The sequence below is a fragment of the Chaetodon auriga genome, chromosome 10 (genome assembly GCF_051107435.1).
Source record: "Chaetodon auriga isolate fChaAug3 chromosome 10, fChaAug3.hap1, whole genome shotgun sequence".
NCBI lineage: Eukaryota > Metazoa > Chordata > Actinopteri > Chaetodontiformes > Chaetodontidae > Chaetodon > Chaetodon auriga.
Genome location: NC_135083.1, coordinates 4,035,017 through 4,054,505, shown reverse-complemented (window position 1 = coordinate 4,054,505; position 19,489 = coordinate 4,035,017). Strand labels below are relative to the sequence as shown.

The 19,489-nt window shown below is 44.9% G+C and overlaps 2 protein-coding genes across 2 annotated transcripts in view; both read left to right on the top strand.

The window, feature by feature from the left end:
* Window positions 1-136: 136 nt before the first annotated feature.
* nol9 (nucleolar protein 9) lies at window positions 137-7,659 on the top strand. Its single transcript, XM_076741188.1, has 13 exons — window positions 137-403; window positions 832-1,358; window positions 1,458-1,668; window positions 1,776-1,906; window positions 2,049-2,184; window positions 2,714-2,810; window positions 3,151-3,248; window positions 3,667-3,834; window positions 3,924-4,176; window positions 4,267-4,381; window positions 4,960-5,134; window positions 5,601-5,734; window positions 5,850-7,659. Exons 2-13 carry the CDS (start codon window positions 888-890, stop codon window positions 5,964-5,966), a joined length of 2,106 nt encoding a protein of 701 aa, XP_076597303.1. The 5' UTR covers window positions 137-403; window positions 832-887; the 3' UTR covers window positions 5,967-7,659.
* A 1,074-nt stretch (window positions 7,660-8,733) lies between these two features.
* plekhg5b (pleckstrin homology domain containing, family G (with RhoGef domain) member 5b) overlaps window positions 8,734-19,489 on the top strand; it is a 66,885-nt gene continuing 56,129 nt past the window's right edge. Inside the window, exon 1 of the mRNA XM_076741180.1 lies at window positions 8,734-9,539. Within this exon, the coding sequence (XP_076597295.1) occupies window positions 9,458-9,539 (82 nt within the window). The 5' untranslated portion in view covers window positions 8,734-9,457. The remainder of the gene's footprint in view (window positions 9,540-19,489) is intronic.

Here is a 19,489-nt window from a genome sequence, read left to right as displayed (position 1 = left end):
CGCCGTTTACGCGACCGAACTCCGGGATAAATGTTTGTTGTCCATCAACATTATTATATCAACATCCGCAAAAGTAACAATAAAATACCTGCAGACAAAACGATTATCTGTGGCCACAATGTTTTTTGTTCATTTTTATTTTCCAGCGAATACAGTAAAAAAGAGTAATAGTTTTGCATAATAACTTCGCCGTAAATAATAACACTCCGGGTAAAGTCATTGTCGACCACTTAGAAGCGGCGTCTGTTTGTGGCTCACACATGTAAGCTAGCTTGCTAGCAGTGTTGTAGTAACAGTTGGCCAGCTCTCTGGTCTCACTTTGGCCAATTCCTAACATTATCCATTTAGTTAAATCATTAAAGGCCACCCCCACACATCTGCATTATTTTCTCAGAAGCAGGGGGTAAGTTTTCTGCATCGGTCATGAAACAGCACTAGCTAGCAGCTAGCTATTTCTTTTAGGGCTGTGATAGGTGACGGTAGCCTTGTTAACTTCACGCCAAGTTTAAAATTCACGCTATCTAGGCAGCTGGGTCCTTTTTGTATCATGTGTATGTATTTATTCATTTCTCAGCCTCACATACTTGGAAACCAACGATTAAGAAATATATAGCGTTATGTTAGCTAGCTCGTGGTTAGCTTAGCCTTCAACTGCTATCGAAATATCTTGCACAATTACGCTAGCTATGGCTAATATGTTCTTAAATTAAATGTTGCTGTCGCTGAATTAATTGGGGAATAGTCGTGTGCTGTTGTTCTTTGTTGGGGGAGCTAACGTCTTGGTGTCACCTGTCCTTTTAGATGCTAATTGTCATGTATCACCCTTTGCAGGCTCCCCACTTGGTCTTTCGCCGGCACCCACATGAATAATCGTTAATTACAGAATCATGAAGGTGAACAAACCCACACAGGTGAAGGGCCATGCTAAATCTCAGAAGTGGAAGGACGTGAGAGGCAAACGGTGCAGGCCTCCTGTCAGTTCCTCAGAGATCAACTCCAGTCCTGTCATGGCCAAGGTGATAAAGGAGCACCAGGCGTCTGTGAGGAAAAAACCCAGCGTCAAGAGGCTGAAGAAGAAAGCAAAGTCTATCTCTGACTCCAAGAAAAACCCTCCTCAGTCTGGATTTAAGAAGCCTCACACACAGGCTAATGGAAGTTCAGTGTTTACAATGGACAACGAGTCAAATGACTCACAGGACTGGAAGGAATATTCCCAGTCCATCCATGGGAACAGCATGGAGACCTCAGGTGAATCAGAAGACGTCAGACCCGTTAGACTGGAGGGACAGTCTCTCCATTACTGTGCAGAGAGAGATGATCGGCAAAACCACGCAGTCCTTGTCATGCAGACGGATCAGGTATGCTTCAGGATATTTTGGTTCTGGCAATAATTAAGACATATGTTTTATCAGATTCAGATGGTTTCTATGACTGAGCATTACCTGACTCTCGTGCAGACCCTGTGTTTCCGTGGGAAGTGCTTTTTGACCTGTCTGTATGGTCGGGTAGAAGTGATGGGGTTCACCATTGAAGAAGGCCAGGAGTCATATCCACTCTTCTCCCCAGCTTCACATTGTCCACTGACCGTCAGAGCACTGGAAAGCTCTGATCTCACCAGAGATTACAGAAAGGAGGCTGCACCCATCCTCCAAAAGTATCTGCGATCAGGTAAACACGCAAGCGGCTCACCTGTTATAAGAGAGTGATATTTGAGCTCCATTATTGTGTGGGCTGTATTTCCAGTCCTTAAACCCCTTTGAATGTGTGTCATGCAGCGTCACAGAAGAAATTGCTAAAAAGGATGACATCAAACTCATCCATCATCCTACTGGAGCCCATGGAGACGCCTCTGACACGGTTCCTAGCGAGCTTCACAGATCTCAGTGAATTGTTCAGCCCCCCAGTGGTAAGTTAACGGATCCTTCACATTAAGCTGCTGTCATACTTCACCTTGTCACATTCATACAGTTTGGTTAATACCTAAGTAATTTTGAATGATCAGTCTTGCATATGTCTAACAGGAGCTTTTCTTTCCTGCTTGTTTGTAGAGTGAACTCATGTTTGCTGTTCTTGACACTCCACTCAATGGTTTGGGTATGATTCCCCTCACCCACACCGTCGAGGGCCTGAATATGTCAAAAAGCTACAGGGATGCTCTCAACACGGTGATCAGTGCCTGCAGAGGTGAGCTCCTTTTAGGCCTGCACCTTGTTGCGTAAATGTCTTGACAGTTTTACACGTTGGTTTCATGTCTGCAGAGGTTAAATGCAACGGAAGAAAGTCATAAAATGACCTCTAAAACAGGTGAAATTGATGAAAGACTTCATTAGGAGGTTCACTCTGAGAAGCAGGGGTGAGTGTTCCTCTTGCTCATGATGGTGATGAATTATGGCCTCAAAGTAAATGTAAAAATCCATCACTGGTGCAGCCTGTGAGAGAACAGAAAACACTCTTCACACTGTGGTGAAACGCTCCCTTCTGTGCCGCGGGTGCCAAACACTGCTTAAGCAACATGCCTGTTTATGTAAGAGTCCTGTCACATCTGAATAAATCCTTAAACATTCAAGTATCCAGCACCAATGTCTGAATGACAGAACGCCATTATTTTAACAGATGGATGAAGGCAGCAGCGTTGTGTATTCTGTGTGTGATAGTGTCTGTACGCGCACAAACACTCAGTCTGGTAAATTATTGGACATGTCTTCATTCATAGGGGACATGGATGGCTGTGCAGTCGTCCTCGTATGTGGTGCCAAGAATGTTGGCAAGTCAACATTTATCCGCACCCTCATCAACACCTTACTAAATCAGTAAGTTCTCATCTGTATATTAAATGTATGGAGATATTTTGTCATATTTGGTGATCTATATGTTATGTTGTTTTCACAGTGCGTCTGTCTTAACGTGATCTTGTGTTGAAGTTGTTATGATCCCTGTGTTGTGTATCGCTGGTTGTACTCTATTACTCTGGATCTTCATTTGTTTGTTGTTACAATTTGCTGCATTAACTTACATAAAGTTCCTATAGAGGTCATTACAGTTCATCCTCAGACATCGCAGTAGTCAGTATGATATGTAAGATTATAGTATGTTCTAATGTGTTTTGGTAAGAAACTAAGTGTGTGTGTGTGTGTCTGTGTGTGTGTGTAGCACAACTAGTGTGGATTATTTGGAAAGTGACCTCGGCCAAACAGAGCTCACTCCTGCTGGTTGCCTCTCGTTGTCGACGGTCAGAGAGCCACTCCTGGGTATGATTTTATCCTCTTGTCACATCACATCACGTCTCACACACGTTACTGCTTTTATATCAAGAAACAAAGGGAAACAGCTCACCTGGCTCTGTCCAACCATGAGAAAATCTATCTACAGGCACCTTTGAAGCTCACTAATGAACAAGTTCTGTGTTTGTTCGATGTGGACAAAAACCAAGGTGTAAAATGGTGTTATGCTCCAAACTGTTTCTTGGTTGTAGCTTCATATTTCCTGGACAGACGTGAGAGTGGTATCGGTTTTCTCATCTACGATCAACAAAAAAGTGAATATTGCGTGTTTCCTAAAATGTTGAACTATTCCTGTAACATTTATCTGAACAGATTTATTCCATGTGTTGTTGCTGCACTGTTCTTCCCAGTGGGATTAGTGGATTAATGATGAGTTATTTTTCAGGTCCTCCTTTCACACATCAATGCACACCGGAGCACATGATCTACTACGGTCAGACGACATGCGAGTCGGACTTAGACCGCTACCTGGAATCCCTTAAGTCCTTGTGGCGTAGACGCTCCCAGAGCAGAGAGACTCCCGTCATTATCAACACCATGGGCTGGGTCAAAGGTCAGCTCAGTGCCCTCAGTGAGAGAATATGAAGAAAGACACTGAATGTAAACAGTGTCTGAACATGTGCGTGTCTGGACTGTCCACAGGGTTTGGATTCCAGCTGCTGGTGGACATGATCCGCTTCTTCCCAGTCTCACACGTCGTCCAGCTCGCTCACGGTGGCACCACCCAGTGTCCCGCCCTCACTCCAGAGTTCCTGAGGACGGCGCACGGCTTCCACACGCACCCACCTGCCCAGACCGCTCTGGACGAGTTCACAGAGAGCCACGTTCCCCCCCAAAGTTACGTTCACCTTATTGTACAATCAGAGTTTCAGGGAGTGGCATCCCAAGGAACAGCGTAAGTAACCTACTGTTAGCCTGTGTTAGCTTTAACGGCTAAGCTCTTTGATTGCCACATCATGTTCTGTGGGTGCGTTGTGTTTGACAGGAGACACCAGCGCAGCAATGAGCTCAGAGAGCTGTCACTGCTGGCCTACCTGAGTCAGCTGCAGTCTGCAGACCCTGGACCAGTTAAACCTCTGCACAGCCTCACTCCGTACCAGGTACATGGGAACCTTGATTTTGCACTTGTGTGTTGACACTCCTCTGAATTATGCATCGTGGCATCAGGATTCGAAAAGTGTACAATGCTGTGAGTGATTTGTGGCACCGTTAATTAAAAAAAGGTATATTTGATCTCCCATTTAATTATCAGTCTAATCTTCCCCAAGGGACTTTTTAAAGGCATTAACAACACACACACATCACATATTCTGTATCTGCTTGTCCCAGCACTTACAGAAATAGCCAATTTGGGAAATATGGTTATCCGCTTACTTGCAGGGAGTTAGATGAGGAGATGGAAAATGACTCATGTCTGTACACTAAGCATTTAGCAGGAGCCAGCAAGCAATTAGCTTAGCTTAAATACTGGAAGCGGTGGAAGTCAGTTCTGTCCAAAGTCAAAAAAAAAGCACCAGCACATTTTACTTGTCACTGCTCCCAGTTCAGAAATAATCCCAGCATGTAACTCCCAGTAAAACCACAAATCGTCACTTTTCTGTATCTGCTTGGGTCCAGATCATACAGCTGAGAAGTGGCGCGTTAATGATGCCCTGACCGTTCTCCCTCTGGCCCACAGGTGCCTCACACAGCGGTGGCTTTGGGTGTGATCCATTGCGAGGTGATGCCCAGTCACATGTTCTATGCTGCCAATGCCAGTCTGGTGGGACTCTGCTGCCTGGGAGACAAAGTTACAAGCAGGGGGGGCCCAGTGCTGCTGTCACAGGCCCCCCTCTGTCCATGTGTGGGCTTTGGTACGTAACACCACCTCACCTTTATATGAACGGTCAGATTAACATGTCGTTTGATCCTTTAACTGTTAACTGACGTTATGTATGTTTGGGGTCAGTTAGCAATCAGCAAAAGTCATGAAGTATCAAGAAGATCAAACCATAAGAACAAGAATGTGATCATTTGCTAATCCATTCAGCTAAACAGGTTGATTGGTAGCAGGTGATGGTATCATGATTGGGTATGAAAGGCGAGGATGGAGTGAGGTTCACCACCTTGTGAACACATGATTGGATAAAGGAGATTAATACATGAGCTCAGGAACACTTTGGGAAACTGTTTTCATTGACTTTAGAATCAGTGTTGTGTCTTTAAAGAGGGTCTGGGGTCTCCGTGAACCCCAAACAGAACATTGGAGTAAGCTCATTGGTCTCGGTTGTCAGATTGAATCGTCAGGATTCAGCGTATTTACATGAGGATGTGTTCCAGGTGTGCTTCGAGGTGTTGACATGGCGCGAGGTCTGTACTTCCTGCTCACGCCTGTAGATCCCTCGGTCCTTCGAAAGGTCAACTGTCTCCTCGTGGGGGCGATATCGCTGCCTTCCTGCATACTCACGACGCAGGTGAGAAGACACTTCAAACAACGCTGCTTTCCTCGCTTCAGCATTTAAAGTGATTCATCAACATCTGTCCAAAGCTTGCTCTCACCACGAGTTACGGTACCTTTGTCTGTTTCAGCCTGGCCTTGAAGGAGAGATGCCCTATGTCACCACAGACTACAGTTTTGACCTCACCGGTGCAGGAAAGCTACGAGTCTTCAAGGGACTGACGAGACCCAGCCAAATAGGGATGTAATGACGTTTTCTACACAGCATCTCTTTATTGCCCTTTACTCAGCCGGACTGGTGTCAGTCAGCACTGGCCTTTGAATGTACAGAACTGAGGTGGAGTCGGAAAGGTTTTTTATTGAAAGACTGAGTCTGACAGAGCGGTCGGTATCACAGACTCTGCAGGAGATGGCTGCCTTCCTGTGACTGGACTTCCTCTCTGAAAACCCTGGGTGTTCTCACCATGTCTTAAAACCCACATTTGACGGCGCTGTGAAGGAACGTCCACTGTTTCTGTCACACAGACGACAGTATCACACCTTGGTAGTTTAAGCTCTCGTTTGGTGTCTCTCTTTTTTTTTTGTAGGTGGCATCCCAAAGCTGCAAATGAATACAAAAACCTGCCAGATATTAAATGAAAAACAACTTTTGTTCAGACTTTGTGCTCTTTTTTTCAAGTGCTTTGTTAGACCAGTGTTATTTGTTTCACAGCCATTGGCCGTTTGATCAGTACATGACAGGATGCAGCGTCGTCCCTGATTCAGACGGGAGTGTGTTCATTTGTATCAGCTGTGTTATCAGGTAAAACTCCCACTGCCAAGACTTTTCATGTTATTTATGCTGAAAGCCAACATTCAAGTAAAGACGAGGGCAGGGCAGAGTTCAGGCGGGATCGTTCACATGACGATCTCTGTGGATCTGATGGTTTTACAGAAGAAAGGAGCCCATTTTGCCGGTGAATTGTGTTTTTAAGCCGGTCAAAGGTTTTACTGAAATTGCTCTATTTTTACTGCTTTAACTGTTGTACATTTGGTTCTGTGTTAAAGGGACACGATGGTGCTGCTGCACTTGTCACTCAAGATGTTTTGTAAAAGCAACATGTTTACGATTTTTTATGTAGGCCTTTTGTGGGATATAAAAGATAAAACACTAGTTCTGTTTCTTGGTGCTACCTTGTGGACCTCTAGGGGGCAGCAAATGGATGTTGAGATTTAGCTCTGAACAGTAGCAGATGCTCTGTTAGAAAAGACCGGAGGGCAGGAAAACTGCAGCAAAGGCTGTCGAGACACTGACCTGTAATGACTTTAATGTTTCATAATGCCTCAAGAACAAGACTCATTTAAGAAATGACTTCCCTCGTCTGAACGACTCGTAACTGCACGTGGACTGACCTTCAAATTATCTGACTGGAGGAATTAAAGGGGGACCCGGTCGTAAACATCCACTCACACGGTGAAGAATTGCTAATTTGTTAAGTGGGCTGTTTTAACATCCCCTCTCTGCCCCCTCGCTTTTCTTTGTTCGCTGTTCCCCGCCTCTTTATTGAGGGTGGGAGCAGACAAACACAACACAGCTACATTTTGGCAGAGTCATTGTTTTGGCTTTGTCAGGTCAGATGTTTTCCCATAGACCTCATGCAAACCAAAGAGAAACCCCGCTGTAAGAGGTGCCACCAGACCAGATTAGAAATCAGAAATAACAAATCCTTTTTCAACGCAGAAAACAAATTAGAGTTTAGAGCAAGCGAGCAAAAACCACAGACTTTTTGAGTCAAAGACACAGTTCCCTCACTTGTTTTGGATTTATTTGACGCAGCTCCCATTTGCAACTGAAAGCTTAGAGTGTGTTAAACTTACCTGTTGTCACCTGCCTTCAAAGCTGGAAACAAAGCATGTATGTAAATGAAATAGAGCACAAGATGTTAGCCCTAGCACTGTGCAAAAAACAGGATTAAAACCAAAACAATTTATTGATGAGGTCATTGGTAGAAAGTGAAGTTGCACCTGCCAACAAGCAGACATCTCGTTTGTGTGCCTCTATTTTAACTGTAAGCCTCGTTTTGGCAATAAAGCCTTGATCTGTGCCAGACTTGCGCGATGTCCTCCCTCCCCAACAAACGGTGCATCTGTTGCCTGCAAAGACAATTGTGCTGAGTGAAGTAACAATGCAGAGGCAGCGTGCCAGTGTGACCGCCTAAATCCCCCCGGTGCAGTTGAAAAATACGTGGGAGATTCAGGCAGATTTAGTGGACGGTTTCACGGAACCGTTTGATTTCTGAAACCACACAAAATAACAATGTCAGCATAGCCGGAGCAGCGCGGTAAAGGATCCTCGGGACAAAAATGAGCTGCTGGGACCCTTTTAACCCCCCATTTCTCACATGTTCTGTACATTGTGTACAACCCAGTTTTCTGGCTTGCAGGCCTCAGATCAGGTGATAAAGTAGGACCCATATAAAGACCCTGAATATCAGTTATTGAATATTAGTAGTGAATGTTCCAAACTTAGTGCCCAGTAAAGTGTTATTTCCAAAGGCAAGGGGAATGTCATTAGCTAACAGCTCACATTAGAAATATACCTGTTTTGGACTGGAACATCCACTGTGTGATGGGAGCCAAGAGTATATCAGGCTTTAAAGTAATGATAACGACCGTGTCCTGCTTTTTATTTGGCCTGGGGAAGTTTACACTCCAGCAGCTCCAGCCAAACCCCTGTTAGACTGATGGATTTGTTAAACTGATGGCTATTCTTCATCCTTAAAGTGAGAAATACTGTTTGAAGGTGTGAACACTGAAGCGTAAATCTAATCACAAAATCCGTGGTTGTCAGACAGCAAGTTAAACTGACAAGAAACTGGAAATGTCTGCTTTAATTTACCCTTTATTTACGGTCTAATGAAGAAAGACGTGTACTTTGAATAGCTAACGTGTTCTGTGTTTTTGACTGCTTTCAGCTTTGACTTGCTCCGCACCGGTTATGGGACGGACCCCATGTTCTCCAGCTGAAACCAGCCTGACCGTGAACGCACCTCCGGACTGTCTGCTGCTGAGCGTGTCTGGCGCCTCTAGCTGAAACGCTGCGCCACTTGAGGGAGAAACTGCATCGAGTCTTTGTGGATCCAGGTTGTCTGAATGAATGGAGGGGAGCCGATGGTTAATCAGAGACGGCGGCGAGGCGAAGCGGCGGACAAAATGCGGTCAACTTGAGCAGCACGTCGCGTAAAGTTGGTAGAAGGAGCTCCATCCGCGGATCTGACGCTTTAAGGGCCTTGAAGAAGGTTTTTTCCCCTCGTAATCTCATTCCGGCACCGAGCGAGCTTCACCGACAGACGTCTTCGTTGGACGTCGAGGAGATTTTCGCGTATGTGCAGCCAGCAACAGGTTATTTACAGCTTAGCACGGCGTCCAGCTTGCAGCCGTGACTCACTGCTTATTAGCCCCGTGTTAACTTTTCGTGGCGTGAAACCGAGGGATGCTTTTCGGCCACTGTTTTACGCGCATTCGCCGTGATGTGAGTTGCAGCTTTGTGCTCGCCACCGACCAGATCCTGCAGGCTGCGCGCAGTGCGTGTTAGAGGAGGGCGACGGCGGAGATGGGAAGAATATGAGAATGCCATAGAGGAGACTGCTAATTAAACATTGCTGGGTGATTAGCATTGAGCCTGCCACCCCGACAGACAGACCCGCGAGGAGCTGCTGCTGGTGCAGGGGATCTTTTTCAAGCAGGATTGCACGCGCAGATGGTGCCAAACAAGTGGACCATGAATTCAGTTCTGCACAAATCGCCACCAAGGAGCTGGCTTGGTCTCCGACTGCGACTCAGTAAGTGAAAATCCATCAAGTCAGCCGTCGATCGTGGCACTATCTGCAGCTGCTGCACAAGTCAGCATCTTAACATGAGTCACCTGAATGCTTTTGTTCTGTGAGAAACACCTTGTGTAATTCACCGTGTTGCTGTTTAAGAAGCCAGATAGGAAGGGGAAGAGAGGAGCTGCCATGACTTTGATCCTCAGCCGCCAGATCTTTGTTTCATGCTTTCCTCCAGTCATCAAAGTTAATGGCTGAATTTGGCAAGTGACCTGAGCAATTATCCCAGCTGGAGGCAGGGCTGTTTCAGTCAGAGAGGACACTCTGATCCGAGCCTCTCTCTGTGATGAAGGGCCTTCAGACAACTCTGCCTAAACTCAGATGATAGATATTACCTCTTGTAAATCTCCAACCAACACTGTTTATTGTAATCCAACCCCCCCAGATCTGCCATCTGTGCTCCCCTCGCTTTCCCAGCTCATAATTCAGATCAAAGTGAAAATTTTCATATTTAGACTTTTCAAGGGCTCCAACTCCCCATCAGCTGATCCGAGCTCAGGAAATTGTGAAAAATGCCAGCTGTAGTTTCCCAGAGTGTAATGATAAGAGACAAAGAAAAGCAAATACATGTTCACGTTTAAGACATAGGAACAAGTTAACTTTTCAGATTCTTTCTTAATAAAATTACCAAAGCGATCACAGAGTGATCAAACCCGCTGCTCAGATTATTCCTGGACTCACTGTTTCAGATCTCCAGTTTTTTCCGCTCTTGTAGGCTTTACATGTGTGATGTACGCAGCACTGGCCCTTCACAGGTTCGTACAGTGAGCATGGAGTTAAAGTTTAGCAGCCTTAATTGGTTGAGTCTGGAACCCTTCAGTGTTCCAGGCCACCGGAGTCTTAAGCCTGTCTTAAACACACTGGTCTAATCTGGGACCAGATGTCTCGTCTGGTCTCTGTCCACCACCGAAAAACAAAAACAAGAACTCGAAATCTCAGCTCTTCGTCTTTGATGAACTGTTAGGATGTTAAAGTGTCGGCCATCATTAAAGAGGACATCTGCAGGAAGGCTGAAAGATGCTCTGGCTTAAATCAGCGATTTCATGAATGTGTTTTGGTTTGTTTAGTTGACAGCCCAACGCTCTTCCTGCCATTCGATGAATATGCTAATTTTAGATTAATATTGCTCAGATATTAGTCTGACTGCAGGTTAATGCTGCTGACACATTAGCTGTAGCCGTCACAAGGTCCATTCATAAGCTGTTCTGGAGCTTTCGGTCATATCAGGTGATCTTCGTCGGCGGTTGGAGTCGTAGATGCTCAAATTTCCAATTTTTTGTAGCACTTGGAGGATTTCTTGTCCATGTTGGCTTTAAAGCTGATGTTTATTTTTGACCTTGGAAACAGCAGTTAAGAAACAATTCTCACCGCAAGGCCCATTTAGCAGCTGTCCTGGAGCTTTTAATCATATCACATGATCTTCGTCAGCACATAGTTTGCCCAAAAAAAGGTCTTCAGAAAAAAGTAATCCAACATTTACCGAGAAGTACTGCTGAGAGACATGGCTTACAAAATACTGACGTTTTCTCAGATGTCAGATGTTTTTTAGTCAGTAAGCGCGAAACGTGAGGCCGCTTTCCCCAAAAAGCTGCGTTTAAGCCCTGCAGTTACTTTACATGACAAAACAGCTTCATCACAGGGTCCGTCTAATAGCTGCTCTCGGGTTGCTTTTGATCATATCACGATTGCAGGAATTCAAATTTCCATTTTTTCTTCGCACTCAGGACTTCTTGTCCATGTTTTCTTCAGAGATGCGGTTGAAAGTTCATTCTTGAACAGCATTTCACCACATGGTCTGTTTACTAACCGTTCTTGAGCTTTCAATCATACACGTGATTTTCATCAGCGGAGGGAGTTTCCGCGGATGTTCAAATTTCCATTTTTTTTCCGGAGCACTTTAAGGAGTTCTGGTTCATGCTGGCATGAAGGATGAGGTTCATTTGGGCACGGCGGTTTAGAGAACAGTGTCAGCACAACATCCATTTAGAGCTGCTCTGTTGTTTTGATCACATCACATGACCTTCATCAGCTGGTGGAGTTCGCTCAGAAGGTGCTAAAAAATGGAAATTTGATCATCGACACCTGGCCGAACTCCCATCTGCTGATGAAGGTTGTGCGATTTGATGAAAAGCTCCAGAAGAGCTATTAAATGGACGTTATGCTGAGTTTCCTTAAGCAGAGTTTGAGTCTGAAAAAGCTGCAGAGCTTCGAGGGAACATTTGGACTCTTTAGACTTCCTGCTGCAACGCTCGATCCTGAGTGGACTGGTGTAATCTGGGCACACATGCCATGCTGTGTGTGTGTGTGTGTGTGTGCGCGTGTGTGCGCGTGTGTGCGTGTGTGTGCGTGTGTGTGCGTGATTTCTGCCTGGCTCGTGGCTTGTTACAGTTCAAACTTCCTTCTTCAGACTCTCTTTCCATTGTTCTGTTTTTTGTCCCGGCACTAATTTCCTCTTTCTTTTCCACTCTTTGCACTTCTGCCTCTTCCTGATGCCGCTCTGGGTCACATTTTGCTTTTTGTTTTTCTCTCTTGTATCCAACTGCTGAAGAGTAATTATCCCAGCTCCATGTGCTCTGTTGCAATTCATTTTAATATTTTTGCACGGCAACCTTTATTTGTTTTCTGAAGGCTCTGAGCTGCATTTGTTGTTTCTAAACATGCCAGACTCTGTAATAACTTTTTCATGGCTAGTGGTAATTTTGATTGTACTCTTGGTATTAAAAGTGGCTTAGAGACTGCCTTTTCGTGTACCACAGTAAATACTGGTCAGCCTTGCAATGCAGCTTGTTTTTTCTCTGGTTAAATGTGATATGTGTTACTAACTGTAATGGAAAACAAACCGAGCAGTGACGCAGTGGCTCTCTGATCCTCTTCCCTGTCTGACAGAAAATGAGTTTCCTTCCTTGCATCTCCTCCTTTCTGTACTATACTTCCTGTGTGTGAATTGCACTACAGCAAGGGGTACATAAAGATCACATGACACACGTTAAATGTTTTTTCATTTCATGCAAAACCACCAGATGCACCATATGCAATTGAAAAAAGAAGGATATTGAAAAGAACATGATTTTTTTATGCTTTTGCCAAACATTAGCTGAATAAATCGATACCACTGTCAAGTTAAGTTGTCTGTTAAGCATGAAGCTAGAGCAAGGAGGCAACTAGCTTAGCTTAGCATAAAGACAGAAGATACCAGGAAGTCACTGGGTGACAGCAGGTCATTTCCCTTTCCCTGCAGATTAAACAAATTAGATAAACCACATTAATAAATGACTTTACTGGTGGTGGCAGGCACAGGCTGCAGTCCAGTATTTATGCTAAGCTAGGCTAATTGAGTCCTGGCTCTAGCTTCATATCTAACACAGTGAGGTTGGAGTGTATTAGTCTTCTCATGTAACTCAGCAAAATAAGTGCAGTTTCCCACAATATCAACTTTACCTTTAACGTGTACAGGTGACTGTCACATTACACAGATCTAACAGGATATGTGGCCTTCTGTATTTCACTAGTGTTATTTTTTCAGTCACACATGAAGTGGTTAACCCCCCCCCACCAAATATCCCTTTCTCTTACAATGGACTCCCAGCACAGTTGGAAATGGCTGATGGTAAACAGAAGCTGAGACTGTTCTTCTCTTAACTCTTCGGCTCTCGTTACCGTCGCTCTCAGCACTTTGTATAGCTGTTATTCTTGTTTTTGTGGGACATTGCTTCACAACAGTAGACATGTTTCTTGGGTTCAGATTTCAGATAGTGCGCTGCTCTCTTGCCCGAGGGGGCTTCTGTGTCCCCCGTCCAACTCTGCCGTTTTGCATGATCAGATAGGGAACGAGCTGTTGGGCTCTGCTTTGCATTTTCATTTAATCTGCATACAGGCTCATGTTAACCGAGGTCTGCACAATCAGTCGAATATCAGTCTTGATCAAAATGCACATAATCTAGTGTGATATTGATGTTTAATATGCATACTCATCAAAATCTCCACTGCATATAAAATCACGCTCTTCCTAATCAAATATCCAGCCAGCAGGGGGCGATTCAGATGTTTCGGCTTCACTTTCGGGTGCGTGCATCCTGCAGCGGCAACCTGCGCAAAAATTTTGTCTATGTTGCGGCTGGAGTCCAGATTAGAAAAGTAAAATACAACAGAGAGCAGCTGGACAAAATGAAATGTCCTGAGCAGAAGGCGACGGGTCAGCGTCAAAGCTGCGCTCTGCTGATTCAGTGTCAGCTAGAAAAGTTGGAAACTTGTCTGCTTCCACTTTAACCTCGTGCAGGCTTGAATATTTGGTCTTTGGTCAGGGTTTATCTTTACGTTTAATATGATCCACATTGTCTGTCACCCTTCAGGCGCTGTGTGTTCACACTGCAGCAGATAATTAAAGGGGCTATGATAAGGTCACACACACACACAACACACCTTCTTTAACTTCACAAACATAATGGCAAATGTTTATCTCTCAATGTGTCCTTCCACATTCATAACCTCCACCCTTGCTAAATGACTGTTTATGCGTGTTGCTGCCTTCCACATGACAATAACTGTACTTTCAGGGAATAAGTGTTTTTGATTCCTGTTGACTCTGTTATTGGCTCCTCAGCAGCAGCCCCCACTGCAATTTTAACCAGATTGTTTCAATTATGGGATTATTCATATCAACAAGTTGAAGAGTGGCTGTTTGTCGCTGTGAACTGCTGGTTTAAGGATGGACACCTGAATTACATGACGTCTCAGAGTAATTCATTTGGTGGGGATGGTCCTGCTGGTTGATGTCAGTGTTTACGTTAGCATCAAAAGAAGATATTAGATGACCTTTGCTGGTAATCTGGTTAAAATCCACCTGTTTTGTTTTTGTTGAGGTTGTGTTTTGAGTGGAAATCCCTTCTTGGGTGGAGCTGTATGAAATCTTGCTGGTTGTAGCATTAAATTAAGCTGTTTTTGGCTACAATGTCTTTGGGTCACGACTGAAACAAAAGTTAGAAAAGCTTTGAAAGTCTCTTTACTTTTATCTTACTCTATAAACTCATCTAAATTTTACTTTAATTTGCTTCTAATTACCCACAAAGCTATTCAGCTATAGCTTAACTTTGTGTTTAGTGTTAATTAGCAAGTGTTAGCATGCTAACACACCACCAGAGCAGGGCAGAAGGATAGCTGCCAAACGTCAGCGTGTTAGCGTTGTCTTTTTGGGCATGTTAGCATGCTGACATTAGCATTTAGCTCAAAGCGCCACAGCTGCTTGCACGCCTGTACACTCTCTGTAGACCTGAAGTTCCACCGGGCACTGCTGCGGCATGTTTTGGTCACCACACGGCCGGTGGCGCTGAACCGTTTATCTACATAGAAGCGCAAACAGGAAAAATGACCAGATCAGCAAATTCTGAGCAATTCAACAAAATCAGGCGGGCAAAACGCTCTGCTTTCATAACGCTCCCGGTGCGGTTTGAAGGTGTATGGAGGAGGGAACAAAACCACGTCACAGCCGAAAGGCGTCGCAGCCGTCCCTTGTGAAATCTCCGGTTCGTCTCGTTAGCTGGAAGATGTCGGTCATGCAGATGAATGCTGTTAACGACCAGGCTCAGGCTGGCTGGAAGAAGGTTCTAGAGTGGCCATTTGATGCATTGAAATGGATCAAAATCTTCTGCATGTTTTTCCCATCAGAGGATTCACACAGAGAAGTCTTAGAACTGCTCCCAGTCTTGGTTTGCCGGTGAAGGGTTAACCTCGGCCCGTTTGATGGTCCACCTTGCTAAATATAACCCAAAACCTCCTCCACATGGGCACGCACAAGCCTTCGACTGCACTCCCTCTGTCAACACTCTGGCTCGCACACTTTTTCCCCACCGTGCACACACTCCAGCAGGCTCATTTACAGTCTTGTCGTACTCCGCCCGCTCACACACTCATTTCTCAACACATCATTAATACTTTATCGAGTGTGATGCTATTGAGAAGCCAGTTCATTCATGCACGGCACACTAGGAGGTTTTACATGCTGTTTCTGTGTCGCACTAAACAAATGAGAGGTAGTTGAGTCAACATTAGTGTTTGGCAAGGCACAAAATAAGCACCAGCCACCAGCCAAATGCTGGTGAAGTATGGAGGTGGCTGGTAGATTTGCTTCAGCAGCCAGAAACAAACAATGGAAACCTACTGAGTGGTTGGTAAAATTGAACAGTCACTAGCCTTTTGGCCAGTGGACCATAAACTTAATGTGGCACTGTGGTGGTGTTTGTTAAAATGAAGCTGAAGTAAGAAAAAAATCAATTTTTATTTCAAATATTTTAGGTGAGTTCACCCACAAACCGTGTCTGTTCCTTAAATAAGAAGTTACAGCCAGGAGATGTTAGCTTAGCTTAGCATAAAGGCTGGAAGCAGAGGGCAACAGCTAGCCTGGCTCTACCCAAAGATGGCAAAATCAGCCTAGCAGCACCTCTAACAGACGTGTTATATCTAGTATGTTTAATCCATGCAACAGCTGATAACATGAGCTCTAGAGGTGAGACTGGATGAGGCGGATATAGGTAACTTTTGGAAAGAGCCAGATTAGCTTTTTTTCCTCGCCTTCCTGTAGAATAATCATGCTAACAACGTACTGAGCTGCCTTATCTTTATAGTACTGGGAGGCACTGCCACAGTGAATATGTGAGGTCTGTGATGGCCGTCTTTCTCAGTGGGCCCTTACCTCATGTCTACTGCATCAGAAAAGAGGCAGTGGGCTCGTGTTCAGTGATACACACTTTCAAAACCAGCTGCACATGATGCTAAATCTTCAGCCGTGTTTTATGTGTCTTTTCTTACTTTTTTGGGGGATAAAAATGTTCCACGGCGGTCTCATTGCAAAGGGTATCTAGCACCAAGTCATTTAAAGGGCCACTCCGCCGATTCTACACTTGACGTTCAGTTTGAAAGATGAGAACCTTTATGAGGCAGGCAGAAATATAAGCTCCAGTTGCATTGTGGGAAATGTAGGAACCAGTGTTTTTAAAGGTAAAAGTCTCTATCTGTCTTTCACTAGGCCCCCAGTGTTGTGAACGTTCAAAACTAAATTGCTGGAGTGTCCCTTTAAAAGCTTCAGAGCTGGACCATGTTTTGTGGTGGAAGCGCGTTCACCTACATCCTGGTTGTGATTATTAGACTTTTGCTCTCTAACGGATGACTGGACCTAAATCATGTGTGCCGGCACACAGCTGCCAGAGCCCCTCGCTGTGGAAAGAAGATGTGTTGGTGTTTTCATTCAGCTCCTTCCTGCACTAATGTAGCACGATTTTTTTCATAACCTAAATATTTTTTGCACGAGTCAGTACCAGTGCCATAATGGAGGCAGGTACTTTGTGGCCTTACGCTGGCTAAAAAAAGCATCCAGTCATTAAAAGGTGATCCGATGGACGATGATGAAAGTGAGGCTGTTTAATACCTCCTCTGCTCCCCTCTTTGTTTCTGCAGTAGGTGGAAATTGGCCCTTGTGTTTGCAGCCCGGTTCTCATGCTGCGCGACTGCTCTCTTCATTAAAAGGGAAGCCGCGTGCTCAAAGCTGCTTCAGATTATTACCATATGTCTGCAAAGCCCAGAGCTGAGCAGCAAACCGGCTCCCATCCTACCCTCTAATTTCTTATCCCAAAATTGGACATGTGGGTCGTTGTGTGTGACAACGTCCCTCCCTTCCCCCGGCCGGTGCAGCACATTCTCACAGTATTTCTTCTCCCATTTTAGATGCATAATAGCAGTGCATCAGTCTTTAAGCGACACCGGGGAAAATATTATGCCTCGACTTGAGATATCTAACTGCATGTTGGTTTAACCCTTGAGCTGTTTTGCAAAGATAATAGAGAAGTGGTGAGCTTTGTCTCAGACAAGCATCTCATGGTGGAACTCCTTTTGGTCATTTGGTGTTTCTCATCGCCAAGAGGCCAATGTGTGCATTGTACCTCCACAGAAATAACTGAGCTCAGTCACCACAGAGCGGCTGCATTCATAAAAAGGAATAAATCTTTCCGGAGACATAAAGGGCGCGGGCACTAATTAATGCAGAAAAATGTCAGCCTTTTACAGTTTTGCGCAAAACATAAAGAAAGTCCACTCTGGATGTAGGAGGAGGTGTAAAAGAGATCTTTGTGTCACCCAGTCCAAAAGCCACTGGCCCAGATTGCCTGTCCCAGCATGCAACTCACCTCTGCATGAATACATCACTTGTCTGATGGAGTGGGCAGAAAGCCCCCCCCCATCGCCAGGAGATCCTACACAGGGCTTTAACATGAGCAGCTTGCCTCATACACAAGTTTTGCACAGTTTGAGAAACTTTGCAATGGATAAAGTCGAGGCTCCGGCAGGGCGACAGCAGAGGACGTTTGACTTGCAGGAGGAGATCAGTTGGCAGCACCTTTTAGCAGCTGGGCGTCTGTAATTTAGTCAGGAATAGCTCTGTTAAATGGATTAGAAGAGGGCAGCATTTGGTGCTTGGTGGGTGGCAATCAGTGGATGATTAGCGGAGGAATGAGAAATCTACAGAATCAGAAGGTAGAGGTGTCGGAGTTAAGATTGAGAGACGTGTGTCCGTCTTTTGCTTCGTGCAAAGAAGTTATATCACCTGTAACCAAGCTGAAACCTGGATGGCAGCAGTAAAGCTTACTCCAGGTTTAGAGTCAATAATATGGTCCCCTGGAGATGTAATGGATTGTACTTGAGGGAAGTCTGTTTGCTCACTTGGACCGGCCTCGAAGCAGAATCAGACTTGGACAGAAGGTTCAAAGCAAAGTGTTTGAAGGCTTAGCTGGATGAGGTAATTGTGCAGGTGCTGGCAGTTGGCAGACTTTAAAGTTGAGTGGAGTTGGGCTGGCAAGTTTTATTATTATAAAGATGGTTGATGAGAAGGGTGCATTGATTGTCTGCAGAGGTCCAGATTATTATAGTTTTGGGGGTGGGTTGGGAGCTGCTTAGACATATCAGTTCCATGAGTAACGCTGTGGGAAGAGTTCAGTTTGAGGGTAATGATTTGAACAGTTTGCTTTCGTATTAATTACAACATTAGCTGGTAGAAGAAGCCATAATGTTCCTGTACTGGAAGAAGCGTGGAGCCTATGAGCTGGAGGCGCTGCCATCCTCTCTCACCCAAGACGGAATAGAGCGCTACTCCTGGTCCTCATCCCTGGACGTCATCCATGATCTGTGTGGTAAGCTGGAGAAGTAGCAGGATCACCTGACTAAGTGTTGGATTTATGTTTGTGTGTGTGTTGGGTTGCATTTTCACTAACCTACCTCTGCCACCGGTGTATGGTCCTGCTGGAATTTCCACCTGTATGAATTCTCCTGTAATGAAGTTTGTTTCCTCCTCCCCTTTGTTGTCCTCGTTATGCACAGTTTTGTCTCCCTGTTTCTAAACATCACTGAACAAATACCTGTCATGACATTCCCATCAGCCTCAGCTGGACGTGCAAATGCTAGCATGCTAACACACTAAAGTCAAAAGGCGAACATGGTAATTATCACACCTGCTACACACCAGGATGTGGGCATTGTCATTGTGAGTGTGTTAGCATGTGGATGTTAGCGTTTAGCTCACAGTAGTGCAGTCACAGAGCAGATTGCACAGCTGCTTGCAGAGTCTTATAAACTTGGTTCAGTTTTACCAATGATGTCATGTTAGAATTCTCTCTCTTTATAACATGAGCACTATTCTGCATAATGGAACAAGAATTGGAGACCCTGTGTGTGGTTCAGCCCAGCTCCACCCCCACTCGTCTAACATGACATGTAACGTTTAACACGGGTCAGACATTACTTCACGTTGTTATATGTAACTTTTCTGCAAGCAAATGATCTGGGTCACTTGCACTTTTGAGCTAAGGATTTAAGCACCATCATGGAAAGGTTTTTTTTTTCCATGGCTCTGTTCTTCCGTGGAAAGC